Source organism: Phyllostomus discolor, chromosome 11 (assembly GCF_004126475.2).
Source record: "Phyllostomus discolor isolate MPI-MPIP mPhyDis1 chromosome 11, mPhyDis1.pri.v3, whole genome shotgun sequence".
Taxonomy (NCBI): domain Eukaryota; kingdom Metazoa; phylum Chordata; class Mammalia; order Chiroptera; family Phyllostomidae; genus Phyllostomus; species Phyllostomus discolor.
Window position 1 is genome coordinate 83,009,321 of NC_040913.2, and position 22,256 is coordinate 83,031,576.

The window sequence follows — 22,256 nt, forward strand, 5'->3', positions numbered from 1 at the left end:
TGTACCAATCAAAATCTTCAGTGGCCATAACGAAAATGAACCGTTAGGGAAAAGAAGTGTGTGTGTGTGCATGCGCGTGCACGTGTGTGTGTTTAATTGACAGCTTTTATGTTATGGCTCCTACAAGGCTACTGACCGTATTATATCTTATTCTGGAGTCAGTCAGACTTGATTTTGTGCCCTGACTTTGATACACGCTAGCTAGGATTTGACCTCTCTAAGCTGTGGTTTTCTGCTTTGTAAACCGGAGACAGTCCCAGTACCTGCCCCACGGGGCACAGGGTCAGCTCTCAGCAGTGGCAGCAGGAATGCTGTAAAGGCCATCGTGGGGATAGTATACTTGCATGCATATTATGAACATGTCTCATTCTGGGAACTTCCTTCAACTCCTCTCCACTGTTAAATTGATGGCCGAATTCTCTGTAAACAATGTCAGTGAAAGACTCTCTTCTTTTACATTCCTGCTGCCATTTTCTCTTTCCAGGGACGCAGAAGTCTCCTGTCCCTGCATCCTGGTCTTCCAGCTCTGCCCCTCCCTCCAGGTCAGCCTCCACTGAGGGTGGGACTGCTCCGCCTCTTCTTTTGCCTCTGACCCTGCTCTGCATGCACTGGGCTGTGGCCTCTTTTCTGCATCCTGGCAGCGGGTCTCTCATTAGCATGGGGTGCCTGGATCTGCTCGGCCAGAGAGGGAAGCCCCAGGCAGAGCCTGGAAGAAAGCCCGAGTCTGTACTTGTCCGTGGACACAGTCCATGCCCAGAACAGCACGTTGCGAGCATGCAGCCAGTTGCAGAAGGAAGAAATCAAACCCAAATGTGAAGGCAAAGTTTCTTAATGCTTTTGTTTCCCAGATGAAAGTGTTTTCTTGTCAAGCAACTTCCTGGGGGAGAGAACACCCAGTGGGCATGCTCTGGAAATTGCATTTGAAAAGTCCTTTGAGGTTACAGAACTTCACTGAGACTGTACACTGATGACTATAGGGGCCGCAGGAGCTGGGCAAGAGGCGAGGAATGACGCAGGGGATACTTGGGGCCTTGGAGACTGAAACCCTCCCTAGTCACAGAGAAGCAGAGCCGAGCATGTGTCCTTGGCCCTGAATATACTGTGCAACCCCATAAATGGCCAAGAGGAGGGAGCGGGCAGGATTCTCACTGCTCCGTCACACTGTCTCAGATGGTATAATAAAAGGGACTGTTTGTCCCAAACACCTGCTTTTGTTTTTACCTGGGCATATCCATAACCGTCCAAAATAAAGATTAGCTTCGCAGCCTCCCTCAAAGGCCAGGTCCAATATGCTGATTAACTCATACACGGAGTTTTAAATTTCTATAATTATATATTTTTTCATTTCTCTAAGTTATATTGAGTTGTTTTTAAAAAAGGAAAAACTCACTGGATATGTTAGTAGTCTCTTGTTTTAATTCATTTTTAAAATTTAATCTTTCCTCTTAAAGTGTTTCCTACATAATTATTCCATATGCTTGTCTAGCATTTCTAGTATCTGAAGTCTTAGGGAGATTAAATCTGTCGGCTGTTCCCATGGACTCTTAAACGTGGTGGTTTATTTTGTCTATATTGGAATTTTTTACTGGGATCTTATTTTAAATTGAAGTTAGTGTGTGAGAACCCTGCAGGTGTGAATAGGGTGGCCTTTCCACTGTGGAAGATTTGCGTTTGTATGTGTAAGTGAGCTGAGCGACTCCAGAGTCCCTTAGGTGCATACAACAGCTACCCTCCTGGACCACGTGTGGCCCCTGTGTCTTGCCCTAGGATGGTCCTGGTTCCCACTGTCTCATCCTGAGGAGGGTCTGGGGCTTTGTGCTTACACAGGCATTTATTCCCTTCACGTTAATGTAGCACCCACCGTTCTGCTTTCATCTCACTCCTCCTCATTTCTCCTCCCTGTGTCTGTCTGTCTGGCTACTTGCCTTTCTCTCTCCATGTGTCTGTCTGTGCATTTGTCTCTGCATCTTTGCTTTGGGAAGTTTTCATTATTTTCTGGTGAGCTCTGTCCTGTTATGTTGTAATTTATCCAGGATTCTGTTGTGTTTTTACAAGAGAGCTCTTCAAAATATGCAGCCCACGCTACTTCTGGAGACAGAAATCCTCATGGACTGGCTGAGGATGAGTGGTAGGGGTGGATTTTATAGTTTTCTAGAAGCAGTTATGAGAGGGGGCAGATGTCCTTGGAGCCAGAAGATGTAACAGTTCCATCTACTTGCAAGACGAAGCCTCTGGTTTCTCAGGTCTCCTGGCATGTGAAAGGCGGCATTGTCGAGTCTCCAAGAGACTCTGAGGTCAGCGTGCTGCTGTTTGAGCATTAGGGGAACTTCTATGTTAAGAAAGAGAACTTTGTTTTTCAAATGCAAAACCAAGGGTTTTTTTTTTTCCCCTCTCCTTTAAATGCCTCCACCTCTAAAACTTGGATGGAAAGGAAAAGGATGTGTTTGTACAAAATCTCTTGGAAGAGAAGGGTGGGATGGGGGCAAGGATGGAGGGGCGCCCGCCCCTTGGGTCTCCCTGGGCTCCCCCTACGTGCCTCCCACGAGCAAGCTGGATGGAGAACTGCTGTGCAGAGGTTGTGCGTGGGCCACCCAGTCAGTAAGCAATCATTTCCTCTCTGCGAGCTCTGCAAGGCGCCCCGTGTGGGCATGAGGAGTCGGAGATAGCATGCAGATGACAAGCCACACACAGTCCCCGACAGGGCACCAGTGCAATGGGCGACCTGGGTCCTCAGCTGTCTCCCGAGCTGCCTGTATGCCTGGCGAAAGTCCCCAGCTGGGCCTCTGTCGTCTCCCATACAGTTAGAGTGCAGGACTGGCAGTCCGTTTTAGTCTCAGCTATTATTTTTAAATGTTTTTATTTTTTATTTTATTTTTTAAAGATGTTATTTATTTATCTTAGAGGGGAAGGAAGAGAGAAAAAGAGGGAGAGAAACATCAACGTGTGGTTGCCTCTCACGCACTTTCCCACTGGGAACCCGACCTGGCCTGCAACCCAGGCGTGTGCCCTGACTGGGAATCGAACCGGTGACCCTTTGGTTTGCAGGCCAGTGCTCAATCTACTGCCCCACACCAGCCAGGGCTATTCTCAGTCTTAATTTCTGTGCATCTACAAATCTTTTAAAGGAAAAAGTGACTTTTATGCGTGGATTGTTTTTGGTGTTCCAAGACATGAATGTCAAACACGTCTCTGATTTCTATTAAAATAAGAAATGATCAGCCACTGCCATCCATTGAGTGCCCGCTCTGCAGTGGGCGCTTCACATGGGCTTTCTCCTTCGACCTTCCTAGCAGCCTGATGAGACCGACTTCATCGTACCAGCAAGAAAACGGGGGCCGAGAGGGGAACTCTGCCCGCCTCTGGAACCCCAGCTCCTTCCACACTGGGTTGCTTTTAGGAGTCGGTTTTTATCACCAACTATAGAACCAAATGAATGTGGATGGTAATACTATCACACCTGATTCTCACTAGAATCTTTAAAGGCACTTAATTTTGCATGAGAGCCATCTTAATTTCTTTTTTTTGACGACCGGAAGGATAAGAAGAATTTTTTTTGTTGTCATTGCTGTTGTAAAGGGCCAAATGAAAAGCAATTTTCACTCCTTCCTTCTTTCATCTCCAGTCTCAGGAATGAGTAAAATAATTGGCTGAAGTGTTTATGCATTTCTATACACAGGCTGACTTTCATATCCAACTCTGTTTTTTTTTTCGAGTTTGTTGGTAGCAGGGAAAAACACAGAGCCACCCTGTGCCACCAGGAATGAGTTTTTAGCGTGTGTGATTTGCTCTCCTGTGCTTTCTTGCTGGGTGTCCTGGTGCCCTGATAGCACTTTAACATTTAGAAATGGAGAAATTACCAAAAGTGATCGATGGGAGCAAGAGTCAAGGATGACTCAGCGCTCAACTCCATCCCTGCATCCAGATAGTTATAATTTAACATGGAACCATTGTCCTGTGTTTTTGCTACATTTGTTTTATTCAATTGCTTTTTAAGTTAAGCCACTGTCCCTCCCTGGAGCTCTGACATGTGCTGGGCTCTTGGTCTGCCCCATTAGAAAGGATATTGTGGTTGTATTTCTCTACTTGAGGGAAAAGGAAGTGTTTAGAAATCCTCAAAAAAAAAAAAAAAATCAAACAAACAAGCTCTAGAATGTGAAAGGAGGAAGTGGCCCACAATCATAGTTGCAATTACTAGTAGTTGCGTATTCTCCTGATTGCTCAATGAGTTATTTTCACACCCACAGAAAGATGTTCCAAAGAGCAAGGACGTCACACAGATAGGGGTTCGGACATGAGGCCCGTGGGAGTCGCAGGCCCTGCGGGAGGCACAGTGATAACCGGGAAGGGTGTGTTTGCAGGGGTGTTAATTCCACAGTGAGCGGCTGTCCTTCCAGCCATCGAGGTGGGATCCTGCAGGCTCCATCAGCAGCCGGGCACGTGTGCACTCACGCTGGGGGCTCCACAGAGCGGCTCGGGGCTTCTGGAGCCGTAGATGATGAAATGCTGCTTTGCTGCCTGCAAACAAGGATGTTCCCGCAAGTAGGGTTGCATGACTGTGAAAGAGTGTTAAACAAACTTGGTCTCTGCTGACATAAGATACATGAAGTGGGGAGGCTGGGTAGTGAGAACCTGGAGGGTTCAAAGAGTTTGCACAAGCTGTACTTTTTGGTAATAGTCATAGAGTATTTGTCTCTGGGTGACGAGGAAATCAGTTGCTTTTATACCTTAGAATGTTCCGCAGGGACCAGCTGGCAGACTCAGCCTGTGTGCCCTCGAGTGTTACAAAGCAGGCTTGTAAATACTCACAGAAAACAGGGATGGAGCTCCATGGGTTGTGTGCGGCCCTCCCAGGTAAGGCTGTTGGGAGAGAAGTAAAGACAAACACGGTGAAATCCCCTTCGAACGCTCAGTGTGAGGAACAAGTTGGGCGGATTCCACAAAGGCTCCTCGAGGCTGCCATGGGAATTCGCTGGACGTGCTCAGACTTAAAAGATGGGGGAATCAAGTGCATGGTATGGACCTGTGAAAAGTAGCAAAGGGATGTTTGAGTGGAATCTCTGTGAAACTTAGTCCAGGAGAAAGGAGAGGGGAACCCGGTGTGGTAGCAATAGGTGACCGAGGGGAGGCAGAGCTACCAAGTCCCTATTGTGCCTTTGTCTTCACTAGAAGGGTGGCTGTCTCACTGGAGGACAGAGCACGTCACTGAGAGGGGACCTGGAGCCCAAACTGGCAAGAGGGAGCCTCGCTGCTCTAAACTAGTTCCCAGGTCCGGGCCCGGGTGAATTACAACTCACAACACTAAAGTACGTTGTAGTCATGAGTCTGGAGTCACCGCCTGTAGTCTTGGAGGCGCCCAGGGTTGGAAGGAAGGGAGTGGAAGACAGGAAAGAGGCAGATTTCCTTATTTTCGAATGGAGGCCAGCGTAGATCATAGAAACCACTGACCCGGGAGCTGGGCACTGTTCACCAGCACAACGCGAGCCATTTGTGGAATGTAGTTGGAAAAGAAATGACCGATGTGTTTTGCATGAGTTCAGCAAGAACAAGTTATGCCTAGCAAACTCCACACTCCCTTTTTACGTAGTTATTTGATTGGTGGATTTGGCAAGTTTAAACGTAATATATTAGGATTTTTTTCTTTTTTTTTAAAGATTTTATTTATTTTTAGAGAGGGAACAGAGGGAGAGAGAGAGAGAGAGAGAAAGAGAGAGAGAGAGACATCAATGTGCGGTTGCTGGGGGTTATGGCCTGCAACCCAGGAATGTACCTTGGCTGGGAATCGAACCTGGGACACTTTGGTTCCCAGCCCGCGCTCAATCCACTGAGCTACGCCAGCCAGGGGCAAATGTAATGTATTAGGATTTTGGCAAAGTCTCTAACACCACATGTTATGATAACCTTGGAATAAGTTGGAGAGAAATGTGGGTTTTCTGTTAGTGCATGAAAGGCCCAGAGTGTTGATTAATGGCTAGATACCAGCTTAGAGAGAGTCTTAGTGGCCTGCCACAATTTCTGTCCTTGGCCCTATGAGGTTTAAGCACGCTCATCACTTACTTGGATTAGGATAGAAGACGTGCTTATTAAGTAGGCAGTGACATAGAGATAGGTAGGAAGCTAAATACATGGATGGATGGATGGATGGATGGATGGATGGACTTGTATTAATACATAACCCCAAATAACATGAAACTTAAAATTCTGGACTTAGGTTTTAAAATAATCAGTGAAACAAAATGGAATCAAGAAGACCAGTGTATATAAATATCTCTGAGAAAAAAAGACACCTGAGGGTTTTAAAGGACTACAAGCCCAGTATGAATCATTCATTCACTGAACAAATGTTTACCTCACTTCTGTCTAGATTTTAATTGCTCTAAGTACTTTGAGAATGCAAGAAATGAATAAAATATAGACTTGCTTTCAAGAAGCCGTTAGTATAAAGGAGTGCATTAGTTTCCTAGAGTTGCCATAAAAACATAAATAAAATTACCACTGACTGAGTGGCTTCTGATAAAAATAATTACTGTTCCTGTTCCAGAAACTCGAAGTCTAACATCAAAGCATCAGCAGGGCCCAGCCCCTGCTGTGGAACCGGCGGGGAGAATCCCTCCGGGGCTCTCCTAGCTTCTGGTGGTGGCCGTCGAGCCTTGGGGATCCTTGGCCAGCAGATGCATCGCTCCACTGGCCGCCTCGGATGTCACATGGCATTTTCCTCTTCTTATAAGGACACTATTCATGCTATATCAGAACTCACCCTAATGACCTGATGACCTTGCCTTAATTTGACAACAACAACCAAAAAGCCATTTCCAAATAGGTGCCCGGGTTTAGGACTTCAACTTAACTTTCACAGGAGCACAATGCATCCGAAACACGTCCATCCAAGTAGTCCGACTCTAATCCCGGCGAAGAAAAAGTGCCATAAAAATGCCGCGAGTCGTGGGAACAAGTGATAGGGAGACCTTACTCAGCTCAGGGGAGGGGGCGTCCAGGATGACTGGGACCTATCTAGTGCCAGGGGAGGAGTAACTTTCTAGGAAGAAGAAACAACTGTGCTGAAAGCCTGGAGGCACTTGGAGGCTTAGAGTTCTGAGAAAGTCAGGAGGAAGCCCAGAATAGCTGGCGGGTGTGAGTGGGAGGCAGAAGATGGGGGAAGGAGGTAGCAAGGAGTGCGCCTGTCCTAAGGTGTTTTGTGGTGTCTATTCAAAGTAAGACTAACAGAACTAATAGGCGTATATAGACTGGAGGAAGATAATAAGCAAAGTAGGCTGTGAACTGGTTTCAAGCAGCGAGGTTCCCTCTTACCATCGTAGGCTTGACCACATCTTCAGTGCTTTGCCTCATTGGGAGTGTCAAGGAAAGTTAGGGCTTTCACATGCGGTTCTTGTTCTTTGAGTTAACATATTTCCCGGAGAGGAAAGAAGCCTGAGGATGATAGCCATGTGGGATATTTTGAATGAAAAGGCTTCCATATTTGTTCTTCGGGCAGAATGAGGCCAATGGGTAGGAGTGGTAGGAGGGCTTGGTGCAAGAAGAGGTCTTGTGTTAGTAGCAAGGGGAGCTTCGCAGAGAAGAGGATGCCTGGAGACCCAGGCCTGCCCTGGCCCATGAGGGATGGATGGCCACCTCTCAGCAATGGAAGGAATTCTGCAGTGGAGGTGAGGCGGTGAACCATTTCCTCTAAGGCCCCCTACGAGAAGCATCCACTAGGGTTCCAGTTATGAGATGTTAAGATTTCTAAAATGCACTAACACATACTCCATAATTAAAAAATTAAGGGCATTAAGGAGGCTTTAAAAGGAAATGTCACTGGGGGATTATTAAACAACTGAACTGCCTGGAAACCTTTTGTAACGAGGTGCTATATGTCAGGGATATCTCAAGTAGCAATGCCATCACCGAACTATCCCCGCTCACGTGTTCTTCCAAGGCCGTGGAGCCACGGAGAGCATCACTAATGTCACGTCTCCGGCACAACTGTCTCTCCTTCCCCTGCTGTTCCTCCTCTCCGCCGCCCTCGCTGGTCTTGTGCGGCCCAGCTTGTTTCTAGGGATCGGTTGCCGGTCATTTATGTTAAGCCCCATAAATCCTACTCAGAAGTGATGGTATGTAAATGTGCACATTCTGTTTGACACCAGACGAGCAGGTTTACCTTCACTGGGGGCCGGCGGGAGCGGAAGGACACGGCGTGCACACAAAAGTGTTAATCCTGCCCCGGTGTCTCGAGGCCCAGGACGCCTACCAGCTGCCAAAAGGATACTTAAAAGGGATTTTGACATTTCCTCGCATCTCCCGAAGAAAGGCCAGTGCATATTCCACACCAGCACGTCCCCAAACCCCCTTTCCTCTCCGCCCTGCTTCTCTCAGCCAGATGGACGCCTTCTGGGCTGCTGGCTTTTCTTCTGTCCCTGGCCCTTTATTACACACACCAGCCTGGCTTCTTGGCTTTGATTTTTGTAAGTGGGAGGCGCACATTTTTTTTCTTCTCTGAGTCAAAGGAAAGCTCAAGAGCTGGCAGAAAAGGCAAGAAAGAACCTTTCTGCTGTCCCTGCAGCCAGCCACTCAGGAGGCCCGGGAACCGACACCCTCTGCAGAGCAGAAAGGCCAGGTCAGTCGGTCTGGCTCCTTCCGTGCGGACAAGAAGGCACGTGTTCCAGGGTAGGGGGTGGACACTTGGACTGCGGGGTTCGTGTGGAGAAGAGCAAAGCGGAAGGCGAGGAGGGTCGGCCGAGGCCACATAACGGGGGAGTGGCTTTGAAACGGGGCTGAAGTGTGGTCAAGTCATTGAAGTGCAGGGGAGGCGGGTTAGCTGCAAGTGCCAGTGAACAGATCCAGAGCATTACAATTCCACTCACGCTGCATGTTTCCTAACAATTCATAGTTGTTATTTAGGAGCATGCTGATATTTGTAAACGCTTACACGCATGTTTTAAAATGAAGGACACTAAACCCTGACCAAAGAATTCGTTTACCAATCACTGCACAGCACGGTTTCAAATAATTGTGTCCTGGTCCCCAGGCGTCCTTGGAGGTCAGCGGTGGGGCATGGCAGGGCTGGGCTCCTGGACAGAGAATCAGTACCCAAGGGCTGGTGTTTCTCTCTCCACTTCTGAGCACTCTGAAGGTTGGAGGAAACAGCTGTGCAAAGAAATAGCAGGAGTGCGAAGAAGGAGGGAGTTTGTTTGTCTTTATTCTTGTTATATTCTTGTCTTCGTACTACACCATAGTAGGTGTACCATAAGCATCTTGTAATCCAGACCATGGTAGAGCTTTTGGAGGCAAGAAGGGCAAGTCACTGTTTTATTCCTGGGGAACAGAAAAACGAAAAATAAGTGTTTTAAAAAGAAGTTTGAGAACCTGCTAGTAGATATATATGCAAATATGTTTTAAACATCTGCTTAAATGGCAGGCCTTACAGTGCTCGATGCTTTTTATTTTTATAAGTTGTATTCCTTGTAGAGGCAACTCTTCTCATATTATTTGTCTAGAAAACGCTTACTAATCAGTGATTGCCAAGTAGGGCTTTTAGAAGTGTAAGGGATACCTTGAATTTTAAATTGTATAGTAGCTTAAGCTGTTGCTATTCAAAATTAAAAACCAAAATAGATGTTTTCAAGAACTTCTGATGAAGATTTTGCAGATACATATGATTATTTTTAATGATTTTTTTTTTGCTTTTTCTAAGGGAAATAACCTCAGTTGCTATTAAATATTAATGCAAAATTTAGGATCTTTTTCCAAGAAAGGATTTTTTTTTTCAAATGAGGTAAAAAAGAGAAAAAGGTGAGCTTTTAAGTAATCGATTTTAAGAAGTGGCTGATTATGTAAATTCTCAAAATTTCGTGAGTCTTAGAGAGCAGTGATATTGTCAGGTTTTTAGAGAAATTCAGTTGGTTCTTATTTATATTCTTTGTGCTAAGGACTAGCTAAACAGCATCCGGCCTTTTCTGAAAACGAATTCCGGAATGAAAGCATGGATAAAAGTCAAATCAATCTTGGCTCCCCCGAGGAAGACTGCTCTGCCAGCCCCAACCCCAGCCCCCACTCTGAACAGGGTGTCCCCCTCCCCCACGTATCCCAGAGGTACCCTGGGCTTCCTTTACGCACAAGCATGTCACGTGGGGACAGCCGGGTTGTAACTGTTTGGCCCACAAGCCCCTCCTCCACCACCCCCTCCGCCCCACTCCCTGGACTTTTGTTTAGATATTGCATCTAGACCATTTTATTTTTCCTTGTTAAAAATTCTACGGCTTGAGCTTTTGGAGAACTTGACAATTCATTGAGTAATTGATAATAATTCATGGGCACTAACTGCAGTTTCTCCACCTTAAAAGCCCTCATCAGAATTTTTCTCAGTTTCTGTAATACTATCCCACACATAGAGCAGAAATATGGCAAGAATGTCAGACCTCGCCTTTAAGGATCTCATCGTTTCAGGTTACACTAATATTTTAAAATCCTTAGTTTGCTTATTCTATGCTCACCACTATACCACCAACGCTACACAGTTTGCTTATTCTAAACGTAAAATGCAGTGGCTCTGAATGGTGGTGATGAAGAGCTGGCACTGTACTCATTGCTTTCTTGGGGCACAAGGGAAGAACGTTTTATTCGGACTTCCTGAAGCCAGCAGGGACTTCCAGACCTCTCTCAGCCAACAGCAGTATCTCGGCACTCTGCCAAGCTGCTCAGAGTTCTGGTGATACACTGGTTTCCATATTTTAAGAAGTAACAAGTCAGAACATGCTCTTCAGAATTGACAATACGGTTGCAAAAATGACCATTTTTTAAGAAACGTCTTGCCAGCAGGACCCTAAATCATAAGTACACTCGGTATATTATCAATCTAAATTTCTGGAACTTGGGCTAAAAATGCATGTGAATTCTTGTTGAATTCCTTTCCTGCCACAATTTGATGGAAGGAATTTTGCCTAGCATTGCAACAAATGTGGTCTAATTTGAACATTTCCTGAAATCAGGGACCACTGCTGGGGCAGGGTGTTGGGCGGTGGGTTGAAGGGGTGCTTTGACCTTGTTCGGGAAGAGCTTGGGTGGAGGAAACGGTGCTCTGGAGTATTTCTCAGTTTTCTGCTCTCAGACAAGAGCAGGGAATTGTACTTGAAGATGCCTCCTACTTCATGGATAGACTTCTAGCATTTTTTTAAGGATTTTATTTATTTATCTCCAGAGAGGGAAGGGGGGGAGAAAGAGACAGAGAGAGAAACATCAATGTGTGGTTGCTGGGGGCCGTGGCCTGCAACCCAGGCATGTGCCCTGGCTGGGAATCGAACCTGGGACACTTTGATTCGCAGCCCGCGCTCAATCCACTGAGCTACGCCAGCCAGGGCTTGACTTCTAGCATTTTTAATCTGAAATTCAGCAACGAGTCCAGAAAGAAGTTTAAAAGATCATTGTGAGCAATGGCTATTAGTCAACAGGGGTGCGGGATCCTCCCAGTCACCTGGATTTCACTGGTAACTTGTACTTGGCTCGAAGTGGTATGATGGTGCATTAAAATTAGAATGCAGATGGTAGAGAATATTGTTTGCTAGTTTTTTTTTTTGTTTTGGTTTGGTTTATTTTTTTGAAACAGTTGTGTTCATCATTTTAGGCAGTGTCTTGAGAAGTGATACTGAACCAATCTCCTCCTTATAGAGATGAGCAGATTGGACTCCTGTGACCTCAGCAGACAGCTGCCACAAGCTCCGTAGCACTTGGCGAGGTCACTGAGTAAGTGGCAGGATTTGATCGACAACAGGCAAAGATTTAGAGATTTAAACTTTAGTGATCTAGAAAGCCCGCTTGTCTAGAATAGCCTGTTGCATGAAATTGGCATGTGAAGTGTCACCGCATTTTCTGACAATTCAAAGAGCTTGACATGGAAATTTGAATTGTATATTCTAGAAGCCACGCTGACCCCTACTTACCTCTAGCTTTCCCCGGCCCCTGGCACACGGGAAACACTCAGCAAACACTGGCCATTTTGATAGCATAGCGCTTATGTGGAGACAGGTGTGAAGTCTTTGGAAAGGGCATCTCCTGGCGTTTGGAATGGCACGTATGAGGTGACAGGTGCCAGCAGAGGACGCTTCCTTCGGTAGCTGGTTGGGGAGAGGGAACAGGGTGTACCCTCTGGCATCTGGGACGATTTATTAGCCGAAGATTGCTAAGGCCTCATGGGAGCGGGCGGCACGCCACCAAGTCCTTGACCATGAAAACGGGGTGCTGACTGAGCAGGTACTCTGGTTACAGAGGTGCTAAGGGCTCTGCTTTCCCCTCCTCACTCGTCAACTTCCCCTCTTCTCCAACGCTGAAGACGAAAGCGGGACTCAGAACTTTTTACTGCTCTGCATCTGTGCGAATGAGACCGTGAGGCAGGCCTCGTGCCTTCTCGTCGCCTTTCCTGGACCTAAAGGGGCTCACATGTATTAAAGCCCCAGCTGCCTTGACAAACCTTCCAGAATTCTCTGTCACCTGTTCGTCTGCTGCCTGTCCTTAGGAAAGATGCTTGTCTCTGTCTGGATTCCATATCAGAAATTTCGAAATAGTTGTAATTCCTGGTGGTGCCAGTGTAACTTTCCGGAGAGAAAATATGAATGTTATCCCCATGGTGCTGTGAGTTTGCAGAGGCCTCCATGGTGTCTTCCGTTTTTTTCTTTTTTATGTATTTGTGTTCACCTATCTGGAGGAAACTGGGGGAAGATATTCTATAGACAGTTTGATTTGGAGAAAAGATAAGCTTTGGACCAAATGTAAATGAAATGTGTTTGAAAACATTTTTGTTTTCAGAAAAATAAAGGTTTTAGGTTTGAAGGCAAAGGTTTGCTGTTATTGTTTGTCTTTGGTTTTTACTAACTAAAGTGGACAAGTTTCCCCTTTCAGATTATCTTTTATATCCTGATTTATACTTTTGATGTATTTTTTGAGAAATTAATCTCCTAAATGTAAATTAAAAAAACAAAAGGTCACTGATTCCATTGTATTATACCCATATTTTCTCCCTTCTACAAAATTGTTTAGCCATGAATGTAATTTGAAAATATGTTTTTGAGCTTTAAAGTTGTAGAAATGTCACTGATGTCGAGTTTGCAGATTGCCAAACCCAAAGGTCAGATTTAGAGAACACACACATGCACACAGTAGGACAAAGACCCAAGTTCTGCGTGGTTTAATGCCTCTTCCCCTGTCGGTCTACAAACAAAGTGCAGATGTCTCACTATGACACTGGCAGCCGAGACCGGGAAGGACACTCGGGTTCCAACTAGGGTGAGCTAACTTGTTGAGGATGTGCTGGAGCGCCTGCCCCACCAGCTGCCGCCGCTCCTTTCCCTGTAAGATTTATGGACAGGGCCTGTGACACCGAGACAGGGAATTAAGTTTGAAAGGTCAGCCTTGACTTAGGGGAGGAGGGGAAAGATTCATTTCTGTGCACCTAACTGCCACATCAGACTTTCGAGCCAAAGTAAAACTCCAGGACTGCCGTTTTGATGGTGATTTGCAGGTTGGAGGAGAAGATTCCTGTGGTTAGTTGAAAGAAGTCAGGTCCGTGATGTTGTCGCAATGTCAGGGCTAGGGATTCACTTGAACTTGAATTCTGCGCTGTCACCTTTGCGACCCGGACTGAAGAAGACTGAGAAGAAGGCGCTGCCAGGTTGCTGAGGAAGGAGTTTAGCTCTTTAGCGAGAATTCACAGGGGCTCCCGTCAAGGAGTTGGGTTTCCTGAAACTGTTCACGTAGGAGGAAGACGTGCCTGAAGTGTCAGGCTTCTTGGGATCACGCAGAGATTTTCTCCTGCAGAATCGATTACAGAGCCCTGCCAGCCTTCCCTTGGCAATCCCATTTCCAGATCTGTGCTGAAGCTGTGCAGATTTTTCTCCTCAAGAGAGAGGCCGCCGTCTTAGCATTTAGGAAAATAATTTATTGAAGAAAGGTTCATATCTGTTTCTGGTATCACCAGAGTCACTTGTGACCTCACAGGAATGTTGGTTAGAGTTTTATTTTCTACGGCTAAGGCCGCTGGTATGAGTGTTATGTAGACCTCCGCATGTATGCACGTTTCATGCTGAATTCCAGCCCTTGGTCACAGTGGCAGTAGCTGACAGTGCTCCTGGCACAGCAGAGCCTGTGCTGTCCACACCAACAGGGTCATCTGAAAGGGCCTTTTGTGTTCTCTGGACACAGTTACCTGTCACTGTGGAGGGGCACCACCGACACAGTTGTCTGTCGGTGAGGAGGGGCACCAGAGCCCAGCGAGGACGGTGGCTGCAGACCTGGGCCAAAGGATGGGTGTGAGGACAGTTGTCTTCAGCAGGGAAGGGACCTTGTAGCAGTGAGAATAAGGGTGTCAGCACCGTTTCGCATAGGGAGCGTATCTTTTAAAAATGTTTTAAGGGAAGAGTTATACAGCTTTTAAAATATGTAAATGTCAAATTATATCATTCATTTGAGACACACATATCCTTTTCTTTCATTCTTCTCTTGCCACTTTACTTTTATGTATCAGTCTCTCTCTCTACACACACACACACACACACACACACACACAGAGTATTTTACAAAAACGCAGGATTTTTTTTTTTCTTTATTGACTGAACAGTGCGTGATACGCCTGCAAGGACTCAGTAAATGTTGGTTTAACAATGATTCATCTCACTGACCCAATTTGTTTTACATCGCTTTTCTCCCGTCCCTTTATATTTCTTCAAAATTGATTTTGGGCTTTTCCACCCTGGCTTTTGCAATCAGCGTGTTATCAGCTTTGCACGGTTGAGAATGTTTGTGGAAAACACTGCGTAGCCCGTCAGTTCTAGGAAGAGCCCCTGACGTAGGCTTTTCTGTTACTCCCAAGCCGCTGGGTGCTCAATGAATGGCCATTTCATCTTGTTTTCCGGGGGCGACATGGAAACACTGAGCCTAACATACTTTCCAGAAGCAATCGGACCTTACCTGATTAAAGCTCTACGTTTCTATCAAGGACAGTTCACCTCCCTACACAAACGAGAGTGAAGAAAGTTCGCTTTTGTATTGTAAGGTGAGATGATGGTGACTTATCATTTTGGCTAACTGTTAACAAAGTTGAACTATTTGTTAAAAATAGAGGTTTGTTTGTCAGTTGGCTTGCTTATTCCCTGTCATTTTCATGCTGTTTCTTTTTTTGTGAGTTTTTAGGAAAGAAATTTCACAAAGAACATCATGACCATAGTACTAGGAAAAGGACTAAAAAAAAAACCTCATCCACAATCCTCTCATACTCCAACATTTCTTCTTAGTTGTCCTTGCTTTGTTCCAGATACCTCCTCTGAAATATCCAATTGTTAGAGAATTTGTGCCTTTTTCACAAAACTTGAGGATAAGTTCTCCATCAACAGTGTTTTATTTAATGACAAACGTGTGCCTCATTTGGTGTATCAGTTGTTGACTGAAGTTGTGTACGACAAGGTCCCATTCTCACATGATCTTAAGTTGTTACTAAATTCAACGAGTCTGCATTTCTAAGCATTTTTTTAGTTGGCAGTGGTCTCTGAATCCCGGTCTTTGCATTCCTCTTATAAAAGCATTTAACAGATAAGATGAGCATCCGGTAAATCCCTTCAATCCCGCCCCACCTCACACACCTCAGTTGACCTCTCTGTAACTCCAGGTTTTCACTTCTTGATTCTTTTTTAACTAGAACACTTTCCTACCTTATCCTCTAGATGTGTTATATGAGAAATAACTAGTTAAGGGCTAGTTAGGGGTAGAAATTAATACACATTTGAATTATAGAAGTATTGATATATTTTGATTTTGGAAGCCAGAATATTGGCAACACGGGAGGTGTCATTCATCTGTATTTCCAAATTTTTCACCAAGTATTTGTGAAGTGCCACGCTTGGCGTTCTGTCACGTGGTGTGGAAGATGCTGATGTGTAAAACGTTATTGTTACTGGAAGGAACTTTCCACACTTGCTGTCTACTTTCATCATTCCATTTAAAAAGAACACATAAGCCCTGGCTGGTGTGGCTCAGTGGACCCAGTGCCAGCCTGCAAACCAAAGGGTCACCGGTTCGACTCCCAGTCAGGGCTCATGTCTGGGTTGCAGGCCAGGTTCCTGGTAGTGGGCGTGTGAGAGGCAACCACACACTGATGTTTCTCTCCCTCTCTTTCTCGCTCCCATCCCCTCTCTCTAAAAATAAATCAATAAAACCCTTAAAAAATAAAAAAAATTGTTTTAAAAACAATACATAATACTTGGCACGGCCTTTGGGTTTATTTATTTGGAAATTTCAAGTAACTATAAATAAGCGTGTGTGTTTTACTACAAATTCATACTTAAAGCATAGTAGAACAGCGGTTTGAGTTAGAAAAATGCAATCATGTTTGGGGGGTAGTTTTTTATTCTTAAAGGTTCAAATGGATCCACATAAAAAAAATTGAACAGAATGAAATGAAAAAAGAAAAGCTCACACATGTTTGTTTGCTAACGCTGTGGAATACATAATGGTGGGGTGTTTATCTGTTTCTGGAATAGCTAGACTGCAAGTCCCCTAAAGCTGGAGACCATATCTATGCACCACGCCGTTCTAGCCTTACTCTGAGCACAGTCCCTGGTGTGTAAAGATGCCTGAAAAATACGAGTTGAATGGATGAAGGGGAAAAAAAAGAGAGAACTGAAAAGATGAGGTTATTCACCCTCATCTTGCTTATAGCAAAGACAAATTAGCCATTTTTGGGAATATAGGTTTATCAACATATCTTTAAAAATTTGTAGCAAAAAAAATGAACAAAAACAGGAAATCTTTTTAATTATTCAAGGCTCCTATTCCTTTGTGCCCCAAATCAGGCATCGTTGCAGTCTCTTATTAAAGGGCATGTGTGAGTGAACGCTTAAGAGATTCACAGCTTTGGCTAATGAAGCCCTCTGACTGCTCTGGGACACACCTCTAGCAACGAGTAAGAAAAAAAAAATCCAGGTACCATAATAGCCCTGAGATGCTGGGCCGCCCATCGGAGGGATGACGATTCTACATCAGCTTCTAATGTGCTCCTTTCTTTCTCCCCCTCAGGTTGACCTTGTCACCATGATTCCCTGCAGAGCAGCGCTGTCGTTTGCCCGATGTCTGATCCGGAGGAAGATCGTCGTTCTGGACAGCCTAGAAGATTCCAAATTAAGCCGTTGCTTGTCCACCGTGGACCTCATCGCCCTGGGGGTCGGAAGCACTCTGGGTGCTGGGGTTTACGTCCTCGCCGGGGAGGTGGCCAAGTCCGACTCAGGCCCCAGCATCGTGGTGTCCTTCCTCATCGCTGCCCTGGCTTCCGTGATGGCAGGCCTTTGCTATGCTGAGTTCGGGGCCCGAGTGCCCAAGACGGGGTCTGCGTATTTATACACCTATGTCACCGTGGGAGAGCTGTGGGCCTTCATCACCGGCTGGAACCTCATTTTATCCTACGTGATCGGTAGGTTTCCCAAAGTCGATCTAAGTGTGTGGAATGGGGGCAGTAGCACTCCTGAGTGTGAGGCCTCAGGAGCCCCTTGCAGGTTTGCTTTAGGCAATGACGCTGTGATCTCAAGGGAACCGCATGGTCCCCGTGCCTCTCCTTTTTCTTACCTCTCAGTGTCTCTCCTCCTCCCTGCAACACTGGGTGATTCTGCTTCATCTCCGAATGTGCCTCTTAATGGATTTAAAAACCTTTTCTTTAAAAAAATTTATAGTTCTTTAATGCAAATAAAGTGACCTGATGGTGATAGACTTGCGCGTCTGATTACTATTATATAATTACAAAACGATGAAGATAATTTTATATGGGATCGAAATCTTCAATTCTGCCTGAACGAACCCATGTCTATCCTAGAATAGAGTAGCAGTGGATGCCGTGTTAATTTTCTCCCGCTGACCTTGTATTCTCCGAATGTTCTGCGTTTCGGGAAGGTACGTCGAGTGTTGCGAGAGCCTGGAGCGGCACCTTTGATGAACTTCTCAACAAGCAGATTGGCCAGTTTTTCAGGACGTACTTCAATATAAACTATACCGGCCTTGCAGAGTATCCTGACTTTTTTGCGGTGTGTCTCATATTGCTTCTGTCAGGTAAGGAGAACAGTTACACTTCTCCCCATGTGGAGCCAGACTAATTGTCTCAGTAAAACGGGTTACCAGTAAAACTGGGGCTTGAGTTCCCAAGACTATGCAGCATGTTTACACGCTTAGGTTGTGATTGCAAATCTGTGGGCCAGGCTGGAATCACATTTTACCTTTATCACACATCAGGCATGCTTCAAAATTAAATCTAAATTGAAAGGAGTGGTAGACATAGCAGTTGGGGTTAACGGCACCTGGAAAGGACTAAAGAACAGGATGAGGCACATCCGTTTTATAATACTGACTAGAGACTTGCAGAAACGGCAGCGAAGTTTCAGTGAGGAAGCATGCGTGATTTTTGGCATTATATTAGAGCAACTGAGGGTACTGGCAAGCATACCCTTCCTAAAAGAAAGTCTCTGTTTCTGTTTATTCCTTTAGCTATATAATGTAGGCATCTGGATGAAAAGGAAGCATATTCTAACCATCTGTTATTTTTTAATGTAGACACTCTATAGGCAAACGTACTTAGTACTAGAATTTTTTCATTTTCGTCAGCACAGTAGCTGAGTGACTTAGAAAGGCACAGGCTTAGAGTCCGAGAAACCAGGTGTCTCGTCCTACATGGCCAGCACTATCTTTGGGACATGGAGTGACTTCAGTTTTCCATGGCTCAGTTTGCTCGTGCATAGATCCCAGTGTCTGTCTGGTGCAGGCTTCCTGCTTGGTACCTAGTAAACACTTAGATGGCAGGCTGTTCCATTTTGTAGGCATAGTTAACCCTTGCTGTCCCATTAGGTTTGTCTTTAACTATTTGAACATTGTCTGTTCTGATTGTCATCCCCACCTGCCTTCCTGCTTAAACCCACTGAGAGTAAAGTCCGTGTTTGTTCCCACTGCCTACTTGATAGGCCCTGGGTCATCTGCTCCGCCTCTCCTGGCCAACCTGGTCTCTAGCTATGTGCTCCCTTGGTTACCAAGATGTGGTAGAAACATCTTCCTATAATGAATGTTCCACCTGTACAGTTTTACAGTTTTTAAAATAGTTTCTCCCTTTAAAAAGTTGACCATTAAATGCTTTATTAAGAGATAGGGTCAGGGACGTGAACAGAATTTGTAGATCCAAAATATTTGTCACTGAGCTCTAATATCAAGAAAAATCACCTTCATTGTTTTCAACAGGTGTGTGTGTTTTGGTCTCTAAACAGCTGAGCCAACATTGCATTCGTTAGATCAAATTTTATTTAGGAACGGTTTCAGTGAACCTAAAATATCTGGCTGCGATCTCTAAACAACGAGAAGCATGTGGCCGAGACACAGTTAGAATCCCTGAGCTCGGTGACAAGACGCAGGCCCTGCCTCATTCCACTCATCTTGTCTTCATCGACCATCAGGTCTCCACTTCAAATCGAGTCTAGGCTTGCATGCTGACATCAGATCATTTGAAGATAAAACCTCCTACTACAAATCTTTATTCATAGTGTAACGCCAAGTATCTTGGCAAGTGAAGCAGTGTTTCCTAACGGCCCCAGGGAAGTGTCTGTGCAATATTTGGATGAGATGGTCACGGGTCTCTAATTAATCTGCTGGCCGGAGATGGGGATCTCGGAACAGACAGTGCACGGGAGGTGTTGGGAGACTTTGCTAGAGCATGACGGTGGCTGGGCTGCTTTCCAGGGCGCATGGTGGTGTCAAGCATGTATTTCCCAGCTGCATTGTGGTTCCTAACCTGACAGAGAGTTACAGAGTCGGAGCTGTACTGACTGCACAATTGTCCTCAAGTTGTTAACACAGTTGTATTGCTGTGAATTCTGGGAGTTGCACAGGTAGAAGAATGAGGTTCAACTTCTCCCAGCTGTATTTGGGGAGTTGTGTTGACTTGGTCACAGGTGTGTCGTTGAGAGAGAAGCAAGCGGACATGGGGTGTAACCCTTCCATCACAGTCCTTCCCCGAAAGTGAAAAGTACATTTTGCTTGATCAATAGTTCATGTCTTACACAGGGTGGATTAAGTATATAAATAGGATAAATATAGTCATAAAAGTACTAAAAGAACACAAAATTGAATGTTTGGGGGTTAATATTAGGGAGATTCTAAAGGTGTAAACTAAAAAGGAAATTATTTACATTCTGAAGCATTTGTCATATATAACCAACACTAAGATTAAAAGCAAATGATACGCTGGGAAAAACATGAATAATACACGATAGGCAGAGATCTTATGGCACTATTATTAAACTCATACATCTTGTAAATCAATATGAACAAGAATAGCCTAACAGCAAAAAAGGGGGCAATTTAAAGTGGGCCAAACATAATGGAGAATATTTTGATTCCATGAACCCAGAGCCTTGAAGGAAAGCACATAGCCTTGATACAGTACTAACTTAGAGAAAATGACTGTAAAGAAATAGAAAGTATAAAGTGGCATTTATGAAGAGATGACCGTGTTGGTACTGTCTGTAGTTTTAGGGAACTAAAGTGACCTGATGGTCTCTAAATAAGAGACCACAGCGCAGTGTCTCTGCAGAGGGGAAGGGCGTGCGGCCGTTAAAATGAGGCCGTATGTTAGTTGGCCTGCAGTGTGTTTGCACATGTGCATGCACACGTGTGTAAGTGTGAAATTCCGGATGGGAGGTTACACTTGATTTTATTTCCTTTATGTGTGTTCTGTCTCTTCGAATTACTTGAATAGGAAACTGACCACTTTTACAATCTGCATATAAAATAAAACTATTAAGATAAGAATCGATTTAACGAAATATCTTTTTGGCATGACAGTTGAATTATTTTGCTTGTGTATGTAGTCAACATGAGGCAGGCATATGACTGAGCTTTCATTTTCAAAGTTTTGAGCCATGAACTTTGAAATGACTTTAGAGCAGCCTTCCATTAAAATTAAGTTACTTCGCCTCTCCCTGCCCATGGGTGATAACAGAGGAGGTTACTAGGTTTACCTGTGTCCTGGATAGAGTGGTGTGAGCACAGTCTGCCTTCTGAAATCAGGGTGGATGGACTCAGAAGATGGTGTTTCTCCGGCAAGTGAGTACGAACTCACGATAGACAGGGATCAGCGTGGCTTGAATACACGAATGCTGGTGAAATAACATCCTAGCGCCTGTAACTGCCTCAAAATGCCGTTGCCTTTGCTAACGCATAGGTAAAACTTAAACTGCCTTTCCTTTTCCCGCAGGTCTTCTCTCGTTCGGAGTGAAAGAGTCCGCTTGGGTCAACAAAATCTTCACAGCGGTCAACATCCTGGTCCTTCTCTTTGTCATGGTGGCTGGGTTTGTGAAAGGGAATGTGGCAAACTGGAAGATCAGCGAAGAGTTTCTCAAAAATATATCAGCGAATGCCAGGTAAAGGACTTGATTTGGGCTCCTGCCCCTCTCATTTTTATTTTTTTCCTCACTTGTGTCTTACGTTACACTTTCCTCTGGAACTGAGGTCCTGTGGTTCTCAGACTTTTTGCTCCATGGAGACCTTTCTGAAGTCCGCTCTGTCCAAAGACTCTTCTTCCCGGGCTCCCCCCAACATAAACACACAGGCGTGCTCACTGGCGAGCAGGTGTTGGAAGCCAGCTGCTGGTCCTCAGCCTCGAGCTCTGCTCCAGGTTTAGGGGAAGGACAGGGGAGATTCTAACCATTGAAAATGGCTTTCTTTTCCCCCAAAGTTGGCCACCTCCACAGAACAATGAATATTTTTTTTAAAGATTTTATTTATTTATTTTTAGGGAGGGAAGGGCGGGGGGGAGAGAGAGAGAGAGAGAGAAACATCAATGTGCGGTTGCTGGGGGTTATGGCCTGCAACCCAGGAATGTACCCTGGCTGGGAATCGAACCTGGGACACTTTGGTTCCCAGCCTGCACTCAGTCCACTGAGCTACGCCAGCCAGGGCCAATGAGTATTTTTTAATAATGCATCCTTTAGTTCTTCCTTCAGGACCGCCATCCATTGCATCTTTTCAGCCCTGTAGTAATTTCCAGGCCTTGTGTTTTTTTGGAGAATATTATTGGTTTCATAAGCAGATCTGTCCTGGCATTTCACTTTTAACTTGATAGTCTCAAAAATTAAATTAATGATAACATATGAAAGGTGTCACCCCATGATTTATTTAATCATAATGCTCGTGTGCATGTAAAATAAGATTACAAAAATATCTATTATATGGAGTGAGGATTATCTATATGCTTTTCTTTA

The 22,256-nt window shown here is 45.0% G+C and overlaps 1 protein-coding gene across 2 annotated transcripts in view; it reads left to right on the plus strand.

Moving 5' to 3' along the window:
* Window positions 1-22,256, plus strand: part of SLC7A2 (solute carrier family 7 member 2) — a 57,035-nt gene that overhangs the window by 17,347 nt on the left and 17,432 nt on the right. For both annotated transcript variants that reach the window (XM_028526963.2, XM_028526965.2), the window contains 3 exons: window positions 17,047-17,437; window positions 17,911-18,066; window positions 21,251-21,416. In XM_028526963.2, coding sequence (XP_028382764.1) covers window positions 17,062-17,437; window positions 17,911-18,066; window positions 21,251-21,416 — 698 coding nt within the window. In that variant the 5' untranslated portion in view covers window positions 17,047-17,061. Of the gene's footprint in view, window positions 1-17,046; window positions 17,438-17,910; window positions 18,067-21,250; window positions 21,417-22,256 lie in introns of those variants that run through there.